This window comes from Tachysurus fulvidraco, chromosome 1, assembly GCF_022655615.1.
Source record: "Tachysurus fulvidraco isolate hzauxx_2018 chromosome 1, HZAU_PFXX_2.0, whole genome shotgun sequence".
NCBI classification, from domain to species: domain Eukaryota; kingdom Metazoa; phylum Chordata; class Actinopteri; order Siluriformes; family Bagridae; genus Tachysurus; species Tachysurus fulvidraco.
Genome location: NC_062518.1, coordinates 4,056,673 through 4,079,172, shown reverse-complemented (window position 1 = coordinate 4,079,172; position 22,500 = coordinate 4,056,673). Strand labels below are relative to the sequence as shown.

The window sequence follows — 22,500 nt, the reverse complement described above, 5'->3', positions numbered from 1 at the left end:
TCTTTCTTTCATTTCACCCAAAGAAAATAAAGAATCAGAAGCATTAACTGGGTTTTTTTTTAAATACAATGTTTTAGCTGTTGGTCAAGGTTATAGCAGTAACAACGGAGCAGTGTGGAAATGACACATTGTGCAATTCTTTGTCATTGAAAATTTGCTTAGATTTAAGAATTAGCACAGGCAGGTTTTCTGAAATAATCAGAAACGGGTATCGTTAGTGTTCCGATCGTTTAAGACTAAACCTATAGAATTAATGATACTAAAGAAGTCTGTTTGATGCTTAAATATTACTTAGATAATACCATTCAAAAAGAAAACGTTAGTCGTTGTTATCGTTTAATATTTAGCCACTCGTTCTAAAGACCACCACAAAGCTGTCATCTACCCGTCCTGCTATCCCAGTCCACACTAGCAGTTAAACACAGAGCGAAGGTTTGCAGATGCAAATGATATTTTTACATGCAAACTTTTCCAAGGACACCACGGCTCATAGCTGAAATGTTCAGCGGTGACTTTTGTCATTGGCGCAAACGCACACGGGCCATCACACCCATGTGCTTGGTGAACATCCCACACCACTCCACTGTTATCTCCACTCGAATGTGCTCATCAAGAGTTTTAGTGAAATCAGGTATGTATATTGAGTCAGAGTCAGAGTCGGTCGAGTCAGAGCCAGGGGTCTGTGCAGGACACTGGAGATCTTCAGCTCCAACCTGAACTCACTACAAGTCTCCATTTCTGGAGCTCTGCGCTTTGTGTACAGGGGAATTGTCACGCCGGAACAGATCTGACTCTCGGTTCCAGTGAAGGGAAACGATAACACTATAGCAAACGATGTCATTCTGTACAATTTGTGGCAAAAGTTCTGGGCACATAGTCATGAAAATTTTTAGTGTAAAGAGTTTCTCCTAGTGACAATATCCTAAGGAAATTCTTAGAAATTTGGAAAGAAAGTTTCCCCTTAAAATGAAAAAGAAGATTCTAGTAAAGATAAAAGTTATCCATAAAGCATGGTGACCCTTTAAAGAGCTCATAAGGTCAAAAAGTCTTAGGAGTACAGAAGAGGACTTTTAAGAGTTTCTTTATCAGAAGAGATAATTGCGAAAGGTGAAGAGAAAGAAGAAATGTGTATATATATATATATATATATATATATATATATATATATATATATATATATATACGCTAACATCTCCAAAACATTGCTGAAAATACAAGGCTTAAAAGATTATTAGCATGTTTTCTGCCATGTGTCCATATAATATATATGTCTGCACTCCCACACCCTCTATCAACTTTTCCACTTGACTCAGAGTCACCAGATGTATCTGACCAGCTGCTATGTTAGCCACTTAGAGTAGTCCTCCAACCCAGAAGCTTTCTCGGCTCACACGTGAAATCACCAGAGATGCAACACCAAAAATGTTTGCACAAGCAAGCTCCGAGCGCCTAATTCACTTCCCAGCTCTTGGATTCATCATAGTAAAATGCATAATAGGCAAAGCTAGGGACGTTAAAGAAAGGAAACATTGACTCTTTTTGACTTCCAATCTTCGTAATTACATTGCTGATCAGCCTTTTTTCTTTCTCCCTTCAAAAAAACCCCACCGTCTATTTAAAGGCCCGTCCGTGAGGTCTATTCATCCGTAAGCTATCAAAAGCTGAAGGCAATTAAGTTGTTATCTGCTTTATCTATGTCCTTTAGCCACTGTAATGGATACGGATGAGATCGAGAAGGACAGTTTAAGTCCGAAGTGTGTTTAATACCGAGTAAGATGTAATGTGGGAGTGATGTGTGGTGGATATTTGTGTATAGGCTTTGAATAGGCTGAGAAATGAAAGAATAGATGGAACCGTAATGTTATTATTGCTTAACACACAAAGAAGTGGAGGCAGAACATATAGTTTAGCCGAAGCAGTTCAGAATTTTGACCCTCTGCTCTCAGAAAAAAATTGTGCTTTTCTGCCAATTCACTAAAGGGCAAAGGACGTGAGATGAAAAAGATGCACATTTGCTCCTCATGACTCGCGGGTGAACTTTTTAGCTTTGCTTTAACTTTAACTTTGAACCGAGAATTCACAAGTCCTCGTTTAATAGGCTAATAAAAACTAAGTGGGCGGGACTGTAGTATATGAGACTGGGGGGTGGGGGGCTGGGGGATGACTGAGATTCGGAATTGTAAAGTAGTCATCAATCACACCGATGTGTTCTTAGTTTTGTCTCTTCAGTTTCTGCTTTCAGTCTGCAAGTGATTTCTCATTAGAAACGTTGGCTCCTCTGCCAAGAGACACTCGAAGTACTTTAACTTTAAGCTCTCGTAAGGATGGACTGTTTCTATTTCTTTCCATTTTGATACGATGCCGAAGCCAGAGCTCTGTGTATCGGTGTATACAAATTCTGAGCCAACTCCTAAGAGAACACACGAAGTTATGTAAAACACCACCAAACTCAAAACCACCAATATGCTAGGGGTTTTATGAGAAGTTGTGTGTGGTGTTTCTATAACACATACTTTATAGCTTTATGTACCGTTTAACTTCAGAAGCTTTCAGAGCTAACTAAAAGTCAGTCTGCTGAACCTAGAGGGAACCAACTACTGTTATGAATTGGCAGGTAACCTTGCTGCCACGCGGCTTCACGGGTCAATTTTGAACTCAGGTTACTCTCTTGCCTCTTTTCCACCAAAAAGAACCGGGTGCTTGTTCAGAGCTAGCACTGGTGCTGGTTCAAAGTTGGTTCCACTGGCGAACCTTCTAAGAACCGGTTTGCCTTTCCACCGGATAGAGAGCCATCACAGCGCCGAGTGTGACGTCACTGTATACGTGTCACGTGTCCCAGCGACGTTAGCGCAGCAGCGGCAAACACAGACACAACAACAATGGCGGATGTTGCTTTACTGTTAATGCTCATGGCTTTGTGAACCTACATCGGCATCCAAACGCGGCGAATAAAACGTGTACGTGCGGCTCCGTGTAATCTGTATAAACGGAGGTTGTAATCGATAAAGTACACAACGTTATTTTATCGTTAACACAGAAAAAACGTAAGCCTTAGCATGTAGCTACCTACTATCATGTGTGCTGATAATGTATCATATCGCGGTAAAGTAAAAGTGTATTAAAAATTATACTTAAAGATAAAGTATACTTTAGGTACATTATCAAATGCGCTAACAGTAGCCCCGCCCACAGCCCCGGACACAATCGGTTCTTGAGTCTAGACCAGCAACGTTTTGGTGCAACTTAAGAACCACTTTTCCTGGATCAGAGCCGGTGCTTTGGCGGTCGAAACAGAAAGAACTGGTTCTAAATTAGGCTCTGGCTCCGAACCAGCACTCGAACTGCCTCGGTGGAAAAGGGGCATCTGTGCAGAGTTATACCTGTTCTCAACATGACCCTTTAGGTTCTATGGTTTTCTCCAGGTTCTTCTCTAGGTTTTCTGGTTTCCTCCAGGGCTCCTTAGGTTTCCTCCATGTTCTCTGGTAAAATTTCCTGAAATAGTCTCTGGATCCACTGCCACTCTCACCGGTATATATGCATGGCCAAATATGATCACTACTCAGTAACACCATTTCCTCGTAATCTGTTAACAGTGTGTTGAAGTGTTCAAATCTGATCCTGGCAGCTTAAGTATCTAGTATCGGCATCTATTCGAGTGATTACGTTCCGTCACTGTGTTTAATCACTGATTTGACGCTAAAGAAATCAGTAGTAGTATCTAGTCTGATTGATTCTGTAGTGGGACAGAGAGCAGAGTCTAATCTCGGCTGTTCCACGGCAGGCCTGAGTGTGTATGAGCGTCTAATGATCGTGAGGCTGAAGGGTTACCCGGCGAGAGCCGCGACATTTGGTGTAATTCACCAGAGCGAGAGCTCTCACTTTAGAGCGATGCCGTCGGACGGCCATGAGGTTGAGAGCTAATTAGAGCTTTGAAAGCCTATCAGTGCTGCGTGATTACTGGCTCTAAACGACCACTATTTGGTATGCTTCGAAAGTTTTCCCCCCCTACCAGTGAGGGCTCTATAGACAGCAAATTATTTTCATTTTAATTGCTTGTAGGTGGAGACATGAAATAATAGGGCATATTTGTGTTCAATCCTCTACATTTTGTATCACAATGTGGAGGAAAGTGCTGTTAGCAGGAGTTAATTAACAAATACAAGAAATTGCTCTATGCGCTGGTGGTGCATTCGCAACAGGCAAGCCCACGAGTACTAACAACAAAGTGCTACATAAATCAAAGCGCTTTGCCTTGCCAAAGCAGAACCCTTGGGAGGTACCGTAGTGCTTAATTAGAATCTAGGAGGATCTTGTTTTAAGTGTTGGCTGATCAAGCTCTTGAATAACAATGACGAATTAGGCCCACCAACCGCCAGCTGTGTGTTTTGGAATGTGGAAAACATTATATCTTATTTCTACACAGTTAATAAAGCAGTATGGGAACGGCGCCATGCTAAAGGCACTCCTGTTTCGTGTAGATTTGTGGAGGCATATTAAAGCTAGGGATTACTGTTACTGGCAGCCGTGCTGCCAAAATTAGTCCAGTGTGTTCATTTCAAAATTACCCAGATGGGGTTACATAGACTATATCGATTTTATGAGGCTATTTATGAAAGCTTGCTTTTCACAGTGTAATATATAGAAATGTGTCTGCCAGTCTTAATTCATGGGACTTCATGGGAAAATTAGAGTACCATGGTTTTGGTCACAGAATGTTGCTGGGTTTTAACACAGGCTTAGAAAAGGCTTAATGACACACCATCATCCTGAAAAACCAGAGTCTGGCTTTTAGATTTGTCCACCGTTTAGATTTTCCAGTGCAAGTAGGTATAATTGGATGAACATTGCCACTGAAAGTCCGTGCTCATTGAAAAAATGGGTCTGAAGAGATCATTAGATGGCAAATTGTTTGTATCTTCTTAAAAGGGTGGTAGATGGAACCATGTCTTCGAGGGAATTACCCGTTTGTAATGTTCTACATAGATGCCTTGTAGTGAAACGGATAAACCGCTGTGGTTTACGCTAAGACTGCAGAAGATTGTTGAAATTATCGATCATTGATTTTCTTGCCAGACTCTAAAAACCATACACTTTTATAAGGTCATCAACAAAACGGTACAATAGTCACGTCACATATCATTATAGAACATAATTAACCACTAAGGAGGAAAATCGTTCAATACTATGGGGAGAGCCCATAAAGATTATATGCAGAAGTCTGTACCATAAGGTTTGTCTTTATGTTGCAAATAGAACCCCAGTAGGAAGCTAAAACCGCTAACCATCCCAACATTATTAAGTGCAGTGGCTTTCAAATGGCTTTTTCCGCCATAGGAAAAAACAGAAAGGTTACATTGTTAACTCTAAATGGGATAAATGGTATACCTCTAAATGGTATATTCTTCCAACGGAGCTCTCTCTTGGTATAGAAAGAACTCACGATCATCATGAGATCTCAAGAGAATTCTTCACCAGCAATAAAAGGTTCTATGTGGCTCTCCTAAGGGTTCTTCAGTTGGATGGATGTTTACGTATTGAAGCCTACAAAAAAGGCTTTCAGAATAGTCTAAAAGCATCCAAACCTTTCAAAGAACTGTTAAGGAAACAGATTGAGAAAGAACATTTTCTTTCATGTTCTAAGAGGTTTTTCTGTTTATTTCTCAGAGGCAAAGTTCTAAGTAGAAGCCTAAATCAAATGCTTAAGTATAAATGATGTAGAATAGGTTTCTAGAATCATACACAATATACCACAAAGAATTTAAACGAGAGCCTGAAAAGGTTCTCTAGTTCTTCCCTAAAGGGCTTCCTTGTTCATATACAGTAGTTTATAGAAATGTTGCTGACTCAGTTGGACTCTGAGTCCCATCAATCTGTCAGCGTTCAACTCGATTCGCTTCACAACTCCATTTTAAGTCATTAAAAGTCTTAGCCAGTAGATTAGCATGCAAACACGAACCTATGCTAACGACGGCAGGTCCCGCGATCACCGCTACAGTGACAGGAATGACTGACACTTGTGAGAGTTGCGTAGCGTACAGTGATGCAGATGTGCCACAGACGGGCATATGGACTGCCTGTCTCGCTTGGCACCACAAACAGCCATCTGGCCCTAATTATCCCTTAAACATGCTTTGTTATACATGACAACTTTGATCTGACAGCATCTCCACCAGTGTGTGAAACGCAGTGCCTCTGGCGAGAGAGCGGAATAACAGATTAGAAGGCGTCAGTCACACAGAGTTTGATTTGAATATCACGGGATGAATGCAAGAGCAGGCTGAAGTAAAGCCTCACTTGATCTTTGGCTCTGCCAATTTTCCGATATTAACCAAGTGTACGTCTCATAAAGGGAATCATGACACCTTTTAGAAGGTTCAGAGAAATCAAGAACGTAAACCCGAAGGCAAATTTTCCATCACAGGAAAAGGAACTTATGAATTGGCACCATGTACAGCGGATTGCAAAAGTTTGCACACCCGTAGGACCGGATACTACTCATTTTTATAGTGATACTGAAGCGTTCATAGTTGACTATAGTTTCCACTACACGTGTAAATCCTTCATTATCATTTATTAATCATCATTCATTTTATTCATGTTATAAAAACTACGATATAGGACATGTTAATCATCATAAACGAGCCGTTGTAGTCTGAAACAGTCCTCAAGACTCATCAGATCAGCTTCAAAGACAAACAGCAACTCCGTCAAAGCCCTCCATCAAACCTGATGTCTTTAACTGAAGCGAACGATGATATAAAGCCTCTTTATTGTGTTGATGGAATGGCAGAGAAATATCTCTCCCTTTACCAGCCTGACGGTTTGTCATACAGCTTTGTCCTGAGGGCCTGACTCGCTCTTTTATTATCCGTAATTGTCGGTGTGATTTGTCAGTGTGATTTGTTGCAAGGTTGAGACTTTATGCAGACCCGAGCTCTCTGCACCTACACACTGGAGCGCTGCACATGTCTTCCCTGCAACACAGAGGTAGAAAAACAGGTCAAAGGCAGCAACCTAATGAAGACAGATGACTGGAGAGATCTGTGCTGGTACATGTGTTGGAGATGGTGCTCGGCAATTGGCGTGTTTTCTAGACTGTGTATACTGCTGTTTATTTTGGTGGTACGCACTCCTTTTCCCTCTCGGCCTCAAGGTCAGGACTCAAACACAGAGCAAGTACACATCTCAGTACACCTTCTGTTGAAGCAATGCGTATGTAAGTATATATGTATGCCTCAAAGGCTTGAATAAGTGGTTTGCTGTTAGAGATCCAAAAAAATGAGAAGTTCAATGCTTTATATATATATATATATATATATATATATATATATATATATATATATATATATATATATATATAGAGAGAGAGAGAGAGAGAGAGAGAGAGAGAGAGAGTTTATAGAGCATCCTCAGATACTCAGCAATGAAAAAGTAAAATAAATAAATACAAATATTCAAAAGATCCGTTTTCAATCGAATCATGATTCATTTAAAAAATGAACAAGTAAACAAACACATTTATTATGCAGCCTTCACAAAACTGTGTAAAATTGTAGAAAATATCAATATTAATATTATAAAAATATCAATATTATAAAAATAAAGCATGGTAAAAATCATTCTTATGCAAAAAAAAATCTTCTTTACATAAGAATGGTTTCTAACATGCTTTATTTCGATTCACTGAATCGAGTTGCGCATGCAGGATGATTCAATTAAATACACCATGATATAACGAATCAAGTCAAAAGCAATACATCGTGAGTTGAGTGAGTTCGACTCAGAAGCAATTCATTTACGTTAAAAAGGATTCAGCTCAATAAAAGGAATGTAGAGAATGCTGTAATGAATCAAATCATCTCTGGATACAAGATTCTGAAGGGAATCGAATCATAGGCAATAAATCGTGACTCGAATTGATTCAGTGTCAGCACGATTTAGAACTGTATATTAAATATAAATTAAGGATAAAACTTGAGTCACGATGAAAAAAAAACCTCATATTGTCGTTTAAAATCTGTGATGGAATAATGATTGACATGGACATGACCACCGAATGTATATTTATCTTAATTTCTTCCTTTATGGATCCACCACACAAGAAGAACTTCTGCTTATTGTCTTAGCGTCGATCCTCATGAAAAAACGATTTCCACTTAAAAGTGTTTTTTTTCTCGTAATAACAGCTTTCCTGTTTAAACCAGATTTTTTTCAATACCTCCCCGAAGCAAAAATAAAAAAAGACACAATTCCTTTAATTCTTTCTTCTATCTTTCAGCCGTCGTCCTGCGTTTTCCCGAGGAATAATTTTACACTGCAAACTGAATGAATCCTTAGTGCTCCTTTGTTCCCGAGCTCTCTAAAATGTCACCGTAATGACGAGAAATGAATGGCGAAGATTAGGTATCATAATTTCACCCCCACCTCCTCCTTCCTTCCTCTTGGCTGAATACACGCTATCATAATCTCTCTGTTCTTTTGAAACGGAAAATGTTTAAGATGACAGTTCAGGTATAAGTGTAACGGAGGGAAATAAATGAACATGCGCACTCAAAACAGATTACTCTTGTCAGCGAGGAGAAACAAATTGGTGCGAGAAAAAAAAGTGATGCTGTCAAGCTAGGGCTTTTAAAAAAAAAGGAGATTTTCACAGCGAGGTTGTCGGTTCAACGTGAATACAGAGTAATTGATATGTGTTTGATACGTGAGCGTTGTAGTTCGAGTCGAATAGCCGCACCTGTCGATCCGCATGGAAATCCTTTACGTTGTTACTTCATTGGAACTGAAACTTAACCAACGACTTTTATATAACAGGCAATTTTCATTACTGTTTCGACCCTTTTTTCTGCCTCTGGCGAGAAAGACGAAATATGTTTTTGGAGGTTTGTCCCGGATCAATCCGAATCCGAGAAGCAAACAAGCACATTCCTATAATTTACGCTAATTATCTCCAGCCACACTGGTAATCTCCCTCCGACCTGTTGATCTCTTCATTTTTCGACAACTTTCTGGCCGTCGTACCGTTTTCAGCAGGCTCTCCTGTCAGGATCGCCAACGCTACATGGCCACAAATTGGAATGTGCCACAGGCCTGGGAAGGCAGCCAAGATTTAAATTAGACAATAACCTTTGCCCCTCAGCCTCTACCCCCCTCGTCTGTCTTTAGCTTCCTCTGCGCAGCTGTAGGCTGATCCATTTGTTTAATACACTGAAGCCGTGGCAGCATAATGGACTGATATATGATTCAGCTCTTAGCAGTTTGTATTGCGCAGATTTATAGAGACTCGGCACCTGGCTCTGCACTGTGCCGGCTGTAGGCTTATCGCGAGGGCAATAAACAAGAACAGCCAGGAACACGCGGATAACTGTCCTATTGTGCTCTGTTTTTAACATCAGGCTTGGAAAGGGGAAAAAATCAAGTATCGGTCAGCGTGAATAAAAAAGTCTTTTTGTACCTTTGAATGCGACTGTGATATGAATGTAGTGGTGCGTAAAATGACTTTTATATTTCTGAGCGCAGAAAAAGAAACGCTGAAGTCACACGGAACGCTTTTTTCACGCTCCAGAGCTAACAATAGTTTCCTTTAAAGACCTACGGAGGCATACGGTATCTCACTCGTGTCACTATAGAACTTTATGTACCTAAATATAGTGACTACAAGTTACAGTGAAGGCAATTTTTATCCATTTGTAGTTACACGAAGTTAATACGGCTAAAAAAAAAGTCACATGGTTGTTTGTATTGAACTTAACACTACACAGTGCTATACTGGAGACTCAGGTAAACTGGAGAAACTTCATCATTTCAAAGTCAATGTTTTTAAAAAAACACTGGTAAAAATATATAAAAATACAAATATATATTACTAAGAATACTAAGAATAATGCCTGAGGCTAATAATAAACTTACATTTTTATCTATCTATCTATCTATCTATCTATCTATCTATCTATCTATCTATCTATCTATCTATCTATCTATCTATCTATCTATCTATCTATCTATCTATATATATATATATATGAGGTATAGAGGAACTTCCATTATACAGGTCCATATGTAAGCTTTTACTTTAGAAACATAATATATCAGAACAAGCACATTGATATGAAGTGTAGATTTGCCTTGATGTTCTAGAAAACTGGTCAATACCTACTGACCAACCAGAATCGAGACTTCAAGGTCGATGCGCTGGAGAAAAAAAGTGAAATAATTGAGGTTGCTTGTACAATATGTGTGTAGTGAGTGTTTACGTGTGTGTGTGTGTGTGTGTGTGTGTGTGTGTGTGTGTGTGTGTGTGTGTGTGTGAATTACAATGTTCCTATAATGATAAGAATTCCAAAAGTTTGTGAGGACTTTTTCTTTGCTTTTAAACAAATATATAAGTAAATAACTAGAAGCACAAATATTTCCTTTGGATTACTAATGATAGTTTTTTAGTCTTCTGCCGTTACCCAGGTCACCTATTTCTGTTCACTACATACTTAAGAATACTTAAGAAAGTAACCTTTTGAATGTTTAATTACTTTAGGTATCTATTACTGCTCACTCTGTGTGTGTGTGTGTGTGTGTGTGTGTGTGTGTGTGTGTGTGTGTGTGTGTGTGTGTGTGTGTGTGTGTGTGATTATGCGATGTAGCTCCAGTGTTCCTGAAGACCCGAGCCCCAGAGGTGGCAGAGGTCCAATAGCTTTACATTCCCTCAGATCAAAGCTGAGATTCAGTGGAGTGTCTGAGGCAGTATTGTGTGTGTGTGTGTGTGTGTGTGTGTGTGTGTGTGTGTGTGTGTGTGTGTGTGTGTGTGTGTGCAGTGGGAGATGGCGAGCACAAGGAGCTAATGGGCATTCTCATTAATCCGAAATGTTTAGACATGACAAAATGGCCTCGCCGCTAGAAACAGGTCTATTACACCAGAGCAACAGATGCTAAGGCAGCGGGTGGCAGCTCATGTCATCGTACTAAACTGCCGCTTCTGCCAGCGTCTTTACTCGCATTGTTTCCATCATCAGAATTCACTGGAAGTTATATTAGTTGAAATAATATTAGGTGGAAGTTGGAATTAGTATCCAAGCCGTTTGAGAGTTTGAGATTTTCGAATGTCGATGTTTACGAATGTTAGACTGTTGCTATGGTAACATGGACGTTTCGATGATAAACTGGTATCTATATTGTTTCGTAGGGTGGTGGGTGAACTGATCGGGTTATCGCTAATGTAGTTTGTAAAAATTTAAAAAAATGATTGTTACTCGATCCTGATTGGTTCGAAGATGTTTTCATGCTGGTTTGTTAAGGCACTCGTTCTGTTTTTACAGGTGACCAGAAACGATTGTTGAAACGGTGACGTTTCCTGTGAGGAGATGTTTGTTGTCTTAACATCCAAGGAAGGAGTCTCCGGTTTCAGCAATTTTTAACAGTGTAATTGTCGTAAAAACTGACAAGACTTTTTTTCTGCTGGCAGTTGATACGTTTTTATGAATCGTATAAAATCCAATATAAATAAAATATCACTCTGATATGTATGTGATATTACCCAACACTAGAAAGAATTAAGTCCTGCTAATTCTAATATTCTTATAATTCTGATATTATTCTGATTTATTTACTCCAGATCTAAACCATATTTTGTCTATACAACTAAATTCTTCTTACTGTTAGCCATTTTTCTTATTGTTAGCCATTTTTTCTTATTGTTAGCCACTTTTCTTATTGTTAGCCATTTTTCTTATTGTTAGCCACTTTTCTTATTCTTAGCCATTTTTCTTATTGTTAGCCACTTTTCTTATTGTTAGCCATTTTTCTTATTGTTAGCCACTTTTCTTATTGTTAGCCATTTTTCTTATTGTTAGCCACTTTTCTTATTGTTAGCCACTTTTCTTATTGTTAGCCACTTTTCTTATTGTTAGCCATTTTTCTTATTGTTAGCCACTTTTCTTATTGTTAGCCACTTTTCTTATTGTTAGCCATTTATCTTATTGTTACCCACTTTACTTATTGTTAGCCATTTTTTGCTCCGGTCAAGTTGAAGCTCAAAACAGGATCAGGTGTGATTTTTACACAGTGTTTTTTTTTTTATCATCGCACACACCCATGCCAGGAAAGAGACATGAGACAATCTCTGGTTTCCTCCTACAGTATCCAGTTCCCTAAACTCACTTAAGCAAATGTTTCACATCTGATGACTGAATTACTGAACAAAGAGCTTATTATAGCACTTATTATAATAAGACTTACAGTAGAAGGTCAGCTAGATAACATCACACAAAATGAGCTACTGTGTAGTCGGAGAGGTCGGGTTTGTTTAAATACACCCGGGGAAAATATTAAGTCAATAAAAACTCGAATAAGGTTGATTTTTTTTTTTGTCATATTTCTTTTAAAAACTATTACGAATGAACTAATTACAAATTTGGAGAAAAATTCCATTTAAAAACGTAGAGTTTAGAGTTTATACTCTGAAGGAAATGCAACTAGAACTGGACAAAAGCCATGAAGTGTTGTTAAATAATTAATTAAGTAGAAATTGTAATTGCTGTAATATAAGGGGAATAAAACACTTTGGGACATGATGTTAAAGGAAAAGAATCGAATTTAGGCTGAAACTTGAACTTTGCTTTATGTCACTAGGAACTTATGAATAAACCCTTTTTATTTATTTATTTATTTATTTATTTATTTATTTATTTATTTTTTTAATTAAACTCACGAGATGGACTGTGCTGTGTCACTCTTTAAATATCGTGTTTAAAAAAAAAAGACTTCAGGATTGCATTTAATTGGACTGTCAAGGGTTAAAGTGGTCCCTTTGTGAAACGAAAGAAGCTTAGAGAGAGAGAGAGAGAGAGAGAGAGAGAGAGAGAGAGGGAGAGAGAGAGAGAGAGAGAGAGAGAGAGAATTGAAATGGCTTTGAAACCGTCAACCGTCTGCATGCAGGTTTACGATAACATCAGCTCTTTGCTTTCTGCTTATCACATGTTTTTACTTAGTGTCTCTCTCTTTTTCTCCTTCTCTCCACTTCTGTCGCTCTTTAGGCCATTTCCACTGTTTAGTTTTAGTCATGGGTTTGTTTGGATTGAAAAGAGAAAGAAGGTGACTGAGTGAGAGATTGAGAGAGAGAGATAGAGAGAGGAGAGAGAGTGCACTCTCTTATATGTAGGCTAGCTCTCTTTCTTTATTTTCTCTCTCTCTCTCTCCCTCTCTCTGTGTGTGTGTCAGTGTGTCTTGCTGAGTTTAGGGTCAGCGCGTAATGATTCGAACTCTAAACTGAGTTTTAGAGATCGATTCCTCCTGTGGATCAAAACAGCCCAGCTTTCTCTTTCCTTCTGAGCTTACAAATGTACCACTGTGGTAGGGTGTGTATGTGAGTGTGTGCATATGTGAGGTTTGTGTGTGTGTGTGTGTGTGTGTGTGTGTGTGTGTGTGTGTGTGTGTGTGTGTGTGTGTGTGTGTTGCGACTGCCTGCTGCTTGTGAATAGCCCCTGTGATCTGTTATGGCCAGCAGCACATGCTCAAGGCTGCATTGGTTTGTAAATGAGAGTACATTTAGTGCAGAGGGAGAGAGCTTCGAAATCAAAGACAACCCCCACAGAGTCTCTTTTTTACCCACAATGCCACTGTGGCTACATCCACCATAAGCAGGGAGAGGCCTCCAGTTGGCTGGCTGCCAGATGTGAAAAGATGATAATAAAAACGGTTAAGTGACTGAGCGAATATTTGAGTGAGTGACTGAGTGAGGGGTTAATAAACCTCTCTCTCTCTCTCTCACACACACACACACACACACACACACACACACACACACACACACACACTGACTCACTCAGTCACTCACTTACTCACTCATACACACACACACTCACTCATACTCACACACACATTCACACACTCATTCACTCATTCAGTCAGTCACTTACTCACTCACACACACTCATTCACTCACTCAGTCACTCACTTACTCACTAACTCATACACACACACTCACTCACTCACTCACTCACTCACTAACTCACACACTCACTTAATCACGCACACACTCACTAAGTCACTCACTCACTCCCACACTAACTCACTCCCACACACTCACTCACTCACTCACTCACTCACTCACTCACTCACTCACTCACTCACTCACTCACTCACTCACACACTTACTCACACACTCACTCACTCACTCACTCAGTAACACACTCACACACTTACTCACACACTGAAAACAACATTAAGGGTGTAAATTGCAAAAACTTTTGATAACTTTTGATAACTTACTCATATATCAAAGACACCTTAAAAAACAAGGTCAATTACACAGTTATTCTGCCTTATTTCTTTTTTCTTGAAACAGTAAATGGCTACTGGAAATATTCTGAACTCAGTATGTAGAAATATATCGATTTACATTTAAACGAAGATGAAAGATTAGCAGTGTTCACTATAGCAGAGGGCTGTAAAAATTACAAACAGCTCCTTTAATTCATTTTTTTTTCACCAGCTTGCAATAATCCACAATACAAACGGGATCAAATGCATTTTTTCAGCTTATCCTATAAAAATAAGAGGATGGGATTGCATAAGAAAATATCAGAAAATGAATACTGCATCAATACATGACAAAAATGTTATATTTTGAGGGGAAAAAAAAGGTGAAAATTTGCCAAACCGGTGTTATACGATGTCCGGTTAGGTTATCATACACCAAATATTTCTTCTTTTTCACCCATAGAGCCAGATGTAATATTGTTTGTGCCCGAGGGGTTGCAAATAATTTGACTTGCGATAATAGATGCCCGGCATTTTATTTCCCCACAGACATGCATGCATAAAAATATTCCCATGTTAAGGTTATGAAATGCTGTTGAGAAGAGGAATAAAGCAGGATATGGAAGTGTTATCAAACACAAAGCAGGACAATAAGCGATTGCATAATGTAATGGCTGTTAATACGGGCTTATTATGACTGTTCGGGATTGTCACCGTGTATTACATCGTCTATTATTGTGTTATCTGTAGTAATATTAGCGCTATGGTTTATTCATTCAGCCGCGTGTGAAAGCGTTATATATATGTGCAGTGCTCTCAGTACAAGGCCTGAAGCAAGCAAATAATGTGTTTTTTTTTTTTTTGCAGCCTCAAATGTTTTTCCAGGCGTTTAATATCAAATCTGTGGCCTGAGCTACAGCATAGAGCTATTTCTCAGTCGTTATTTGTTTGTCTATCTCTGAGGACTGATTGGTTTAGCCATTATTTAGTTTAGGGGCGTGTTTCATTCTTGTTACTGTGCACTAGCGATGTACTCTACATGCCCTCCTTGTTTAATTAATTACAGAGGCCTCATTGTCTAATCTGACCCACTTCCCTCCTTTTTTCCGTCATTATTTTTCTCTCTCGTCAGGGCTAAAGCGTCTTGGCATCAATCTTGCCGTCCCCCTGCTGGGGACATGCCAGGCTTTACACACTAACCACATTTATCTCTTTTTTTATTTTTCATTTATCCCTTTTTGGAGATATTTTGAGTGTTTTAAACCCACATTTTATAAAACTAAGCAATTCCTTTGTTATAACTAGGGATGGGCATTACAGGCAAAACTCCCATTCAAATGTTTCAAGGTCTTATTTGAAAAATATTCAAATATATAGCAACAAAACCCAACCTAGTGAAAAGGACGGCAGGGAAAGTTACCTTTTGCAGCAAAGAGTAGGCAAACATATACTGTTCTTGAAAAAAGTAACATATAGACGACTCAAAGTAACTTATAGACTCAAAGTAACTTATAGATTTACAATAATTTACAGTCTTAAAGTAACTTATAATATCAAAATAACTTATAGACTCACAGTAACTTATAGACTCAACGTAACTTATAGACTCAAAGTAACTTATAGACTCGTAGTTACTTATAGACTCATAGTAACTTATAGACTCAAAGTAACTTATAGACTCATAGTAACTTACAGTCTCACAGTAACTTATAGACTCGTAGTAACTTATAGACTCAAAGTAACTTATAGACTCATAGTAACTTATAGACTCAAAGTAACTTATAGACTCAAAGTAACTTATAGACTCATAGTAACTTATAGACTCAAAGTAACTTATAGACTCAAAGTAACTTATAGACTCATAGTAACTTACAGTCTCACAGTAACTTATAGACTCATAGTTACTTATAGACTCAAAGTAACTTATAGACTCATAGTAACTTGCAGTCTCACAGTAACTTATAGACTCTTAGTAACTTATAGACTCAAAGTAACTTATAGACTCATAGTAACTTATAGACTCAAAGTAACTTATAGACTCAAAGTAACTTATAGACTCAAAGTAACTTATAGACTCATAGTAACATAGATTCACAATAATTTACAGTCTTAAAATAACTTATAGACTCATAGTAACTTATAGACTCAAAGTAACTTATAGACTCAAAGTAACTTATAGACTCATAGTAACTTACAGTCTCACAGTAACTTATAGACTCATAGTTACTTATAGACTCAAAGTAACTTATAGACTCATAGTAACTTGCAGTCTCACAGTAACTTATAGACTCTTAGTAACTTATAGACTCAAAGTAACTTATAGACTCATAGTAACTTATAGACTCAAAGTAACTTATAGACTCAAAGTAACTTATAGACTCATAGTAACATAGATTCACAATAATTTACAGTCTTAAAATAACTTATAGACTCAAAGTAACTTATAGACTCATAGTAACTTATAGACTCAAAGTAACTTATAGACTCAAAGTAACGTATAGACTCATAGTAACTTATAGACTCAAAGTAACGTATAGACTCATAGTAACTTATAGATTCACAATAATTTACAGTCTTAAAGTAACTTATAGAGTCAAATTAACTTATAGTCTCAAAGTGACTTATAGACTCACAGTAACTTAAATTCTCATAGTAACTTACAGTCTCACAGTAACTTATAGACTCAAAGTAACCTATAGTCATAAAGTAACTTATAGACTCACAGTAACGTATTGAATCAAAGTGATTTATAGTATCAATGTAACATAGAATCAAAGAAACTTATAGTATCACAGTAACTTATAGTAACTTAAATTCTCATAGTCTTACAGTCTCAGCATCTTACAATCTTATAATACAATCTTAAAATTTCACATCACACTCCATTCTCGCACCAAGTTACAATCCCACATTAGTTTGTTCTTTAGTAAAATGCTCATTATAATGTGAGAGTGGGCAATGAACAAGTCCTTAAATACAATAATTAGGTTTAAATACCAAGAATAATTAATTTGTTTGTCAATAGCAGTTTACCAGCAATATTACACTTTACACTAAAAGCTGATTGTGTGGTTCAGGTGGTGAAATGAAAGAGTGTGTGTTTGTTTCTTGGTTAATATTCATGAGAGTTGTGGTGTGTGTGTGTGTGTGTGTGTGTGTGTGTGTGTGTGTGTGTGTGTGTGTGTGTGTGTGTGTGTGTGTGTGTGTGTGCACCATAGTTAATGAGACTGGGAATGATATGAACACTGTGTAAATGCAGAATGCTAGGAGCCATGACAGTTTACACACCAACACTCATACACCATCTGCATTCATAAAAACTCACACAATAAATCTCTCTCTCTCTCTCTCTCTTTCTTGCACGCACACACACACACACACACACACACACACACACACACACACACACACACACACACACACACACACACACACACACACACACACACACACTTGCTCTGTTAGTGTTGCAGCTGCACTTTCATTATTGGTGAAATGAACCATGCACTTCCCCCATCATCTTCCCACAATGCACTGCAGTCTCTTTCTTTCTTACCCTTTCCATTTTGTTTATTGGCCCTTTCCTTATACTAGGACAGTGCTCAAGGCCTTCAAACACTCTCAAACACACACACACAAACACACACACTTACACATTTGCTGACTATTGGAACATTTCTGTAATAATGCAGTACTGAGAGAGAGAGAGAGAGAGAGAGAGAGAGGGAGAGAGAGAGAAATGAAATAAGTGATTCAGCGAGAGCCTGATGAAGAGGGTCATTCATTCTCTCTTCTGTGTCGGACAGATGTTGCGCTGATTGTTGAGGTTCTTGTGTGTGTTTTTGTGATTCGGTACTCTGTCAGGTGATCAACCGATGCCACCTGCTCTACCAGATGCTCGTGTGTGTGTGTTTGTGTGTGTGTGTGTGTGTGTGTGTGTGTGTGTGTTTGTCTGTGTCTGTTCCTGCAGATTACTTTAGAATTTTTACACGAACATTTAAGTTAATTCTCTTACACACTCTCTCTCTCTCTCTCTCTCTCTCTCTCTCTCTCTCTCTCTCTCTCTCTCTCTCTCTCTCTCGCTCTCTCTCTCTCGCTCTCTCTCTCTCGCACATTCTCTCTCCAGGGCATAGACTAATTAATGGATACCATTCACAGTTGATTAGCTACAGTTCCTTCGGTAATTACATTCGCATACTAACCACTCAGAAGAAAGGAAGCTATAACAAGGTAGCAGGGGGGAAAAAAAAATCGAATGAAAGCTCTTCTCTTTTTCTTCTGATCTTAATTTTCTTTCTGCTATTGTTTGTCCAGTAAAAAAAGATAAGACTGCTGCTAGAGGAGGAGGAGGAGGAGGAGGATTGTGGGAATTGTGTTTTGTTCTGTGTAGATTCTTGTCCCTGCGTATGTATGTGTTTGTACGAGTGTGTTTGCAGACCGGGTCTCTCCAGCTGCCACCCCATAATTCTTCATGATGCTGCTGCATTGTTCTTACCTGTCAGTGTGACGGCCACTACACCGGAATAAAAAAACCCGATATCTTAACAAGTGGAGATGAATGTAGGCCATAAATCTAATCTTTTCACAGGAGATTAGCACACCTGGCATACGCAGGCAATTTCTCTATGATTTATCTCCAGTCATTTTATCATGTAATTGCTGCTTCGACTGATAATTTTGGAGTCCGGTGATTTTTATTTATTTATGTCTTTTTTGAATATAACATTATAGTGCAAAGAATGAAGATAGGAATAGACCGATTGATCGTCTTACTTGCACGTGGTTTCAGTGATCAGAACCCGTATGTGCTTTTGGCTCCGCTTTTTTTCCTGTGTTGTGTCATTGGCTTGTTATGACATGGTCTTCGCCTGCTTTGTGTCAACGCTTGTTTAATTATCGTTCTAACTTAAATCTGATCCTCGTTTGTTTTCTAAATCCTCCGTTTCCTCGTCTGGACTCTCGGACGTGTTATCGTTGCTAGCGGATGATCGTTGTTTTATTTTGGTTGAAACTGTTTTTGGATGGATGTCGTTTACAAAATTACGTTTTCCTCAATAAATCATACATACTCGCATTTTACGGATCTAACGAAAAGTTTAAAGCATTAACTTTCAACGAACATTAACCCCACCACTTTATTCCAAACTTAGCTATCTTCTAACATTTCATGTGAGCTCTTGGAGTTTACAAATACTTTAAAGGTTATGAGGCTGTGTTACTTAGGGGCAGATGCTAAGAATATTTTTTGTTGTTGTTGTTTATGTTGTTGTTGTTGTTGTTTGTTATTTTTTCAGATATTAAACAATGGTAGATAGGGTGCCAATACTTTTAGAGCTAATAGATAGATAGATAGATAGATAGATAGATAGATAGATAGATAGATAGATAGATAGATAGATAGATAGATAGGGTGCCAATACTTTTAGAGCTAATAGATAGATAGATAGATAGATAGATAGATAGATAGATAGATAGATAGATAGATAGATAGATAGAAAATGAAAACATTTTGATGTTAGTTTTTAAAAAGTTTAAAAGGAATCTGTTGCTTTGGATGCCCTGCGCTGGGTTGGAGTGTCCAGGGTGTATCCTGCCTTGATGCCCGATGAAGCCTGAGATAGGCACAGGCTCCTCGTGACCCGAGAAGTTCAGATAAGCGGTAGAAAATAAATGAATGAATGAATGTTGCTTTGATCCATCTCACCTGGATGCTGTAGATTTGTACAAAATATGTACGCTGTAGTCCTAAAAACTTATAAAGCACTGTTGCTCATCCCAGAACTGTTCCCAACCTCAATCCGGTACTGTTACACCGGTGTACAGTACAGATTTCTAATCTTCTAACTATCTGGAGTCTCCTTAAAGAGGAACGGGTTCCATTTCGAGTCTGGTTCCTGGAGGTTTCTTTATCAGGTCACAGGTCAGGGAACTTTTCATTACCACTGTCACTGTTTTTATTTTTTTAACTCTACAATCAATTTTCTGAAACCTAGCCCTTTAACAAAGAAACACATTTTTTTTTTTTTTAGAAACGTAGCATTTTTTTATACTGTGAAATTAAACCGATCATCGAATTTATTTACATATACATGAAGAATCAAAAGTTTCAAAATTCTAAGGATCTGAAAGGCTATTAAAAAAATCACATTGGACTAAGATGAAGAAGAAATTAGAAGACATAAAGAAAGATATTAGACCGAACAGTGATGTCATTATGCGATCGAGACCGTTCCGGTTGGTGAAAAACAAAACTACATCCTCAACGTTCTGGTATAAACCTTCTGGAAATGCTCGTGATCGCAGACGGTCGTGCAGTACGAACTCTGTGCTTGAGCGTTTCTCTGCTTTATGATGCAAACCCGAATCGTGTAGCTTTCCGAATAGACCCCAGCACCGAACAGTGGATTAAATCGACGCCGTCTGTCTTTGTGTTACATTACAACGCTCTCTGTAACAGAATTTTAGAGATTAATTACTTTTTATGGGTCAGCAAAACTATCTGTCTGGATTTTATACTAAAAAAAAAAACATTGTCTTGTTGTGTAAATGAAGAGTAACACCGACGTCTACTTTCTGTGTTTCTGTCGCAGTTTGGAAACAACAATAACTACATGAACATGGCTGACGCAAACGGGGCTCTGCTCGCCGGTGGAGATGTAAGTAGCTCCTTACTGCTGCAACGACATCGAACGACCGAACCTTGTCGGCTCCGAAAGTCAAAGCCACGCAATGTTTCTTTCGGGGGTTTGTTTTATTAGCTCAAGCTTATTTTTATCGATCATTGCCATATCTGTGTACTGCACTGTAACTATAATACACAGTGCTTCTGTATTACCTATCAGGCTCAGAGCTTTAGCGCTCACATTAAGCGACACACTTCAAAGTCACTTTTTTGCAGTAGATTTAAATAAAATAAATAAATAAATAAATAAATAAATAAATAAATAAATAAATAAATCGATCTCTGTAACGACTCTTTCACACTGACATGTCATCAGACAGGGGAAAGAGAAAAAACCTCTCCTCCAGAATAACACCTTTGTATATTTATAAAGGTGTTGAAGAAGAATTTTTATATTATACAGAACAGGGACTAGCGTCGAGTGGAAGGTGTGAAGCATTAATATTTTCACTTGAGATCTGTTAAAAAAAATACGCATAAGGAAATTGGAAGCAAATTTAATTTAAGCCACACTGATTCATTTTCTAGGGCAGCGGCTCTGACAGTAGTTTCAGCCATAAGGCAAAGTTGAGGTTTACTGTATGTTAATGCTCTCGTTCTAATATAACAAAAAAGTAACAGTCGCTATAGTAACAGGAAGTAAAATGTTTCTTTGTTGTTCCACAACATTATATAGTATATCAGGGGAATACGTTTTCAGGATTTGCTATTCTAAACTTTGGGGTTGTAACAATAGCTCCACTTCAGCGTCGCGCCCTGTCGTCATTTATTGTCCTGTTTCTTACATAAGCGTCTTCGTCACTCGAGTACATAATTATTTATTTGTCTGATTTGGTTTTATGGTCTATACTGCTAAAGATAAATCTCAGCAAACAGTGTAGACCTGTAATTTCCACAAATGTCTAGGAACCATGAGCTAAAAGCTCTTCTTAATCCCATGTATTTATTGTTACATCCTATTTTTTATACAGTAAATTTCTCTGTTTTTACTGTTCACTATATATGCTTCAGGTCCTTGTGAGACTCATACAAGTTTATACAATTTTAGTTCCCTGCAACCTAATAACAGTTTTAAGACACAACTATTGTCTTTTTTGAGATAGATAGATAGATAGATAGATAGATAGATAGATAGATAGATAGATAGATAGATAGATAGATAGATAGATAGATAGATAGATAGTGTCAATACTTTTAGAGCTAAATAGATAGATAGATAGATAGATAGATAGATAGATAGATAGATAGATAGATAGATAGATAGGGTGCCAATACTTTTAGAGCCAAATAGATAGATAGATAGATAGATAGATAGATAGATAGATAGATAGATAGATAGATAGATAGATAGATAGATAGAGTGCCAATACTTTTAGAGCCAAATAGATAGATAGATAGATAGATAGATAGATAGATAGATAGATAGATAGATAGATAGATAGATAGATAGATAGATAGATAGATTGATAGAGTGCCAATACTTTTAGAGCCAAATCGATAGATAGATAGACAGACAGACAGACAGACAGACAGACAGATAGATAGATAGATAGATAGATAGATAGATA

General features: G+C 38.0%; 1 protein-coding gene across 2 annotated transcripts in view; it reads left to right on the top strand.

Moving 5' to 3' along the window:
• tox3 (TOX high mobility group box family member 3) overlaps nucleotides 1-22,500 on the top strand; it is a 73,378-nt gene that overhangs the window by 22,008 nt on the left and 28,870 nt on the right. The window contains exon 2 of one of the 2 annotated variants that reach the window (XM_027173836.2): nucleotides 20,841-20,906. The exons of the other annotated variant lie outside the window; for it this stretch is intronic. Within the exon in view, the coding sequence (XP_027029637.1) occupies nucleotides 20,841-20,906 (66 nt within the window). The remainder of the gene's footprint in view (nucleotides 1-20,840; nucleotides 20,907-22,500) is intronic. 2 annotated transcript variants of the gene reach the window in all.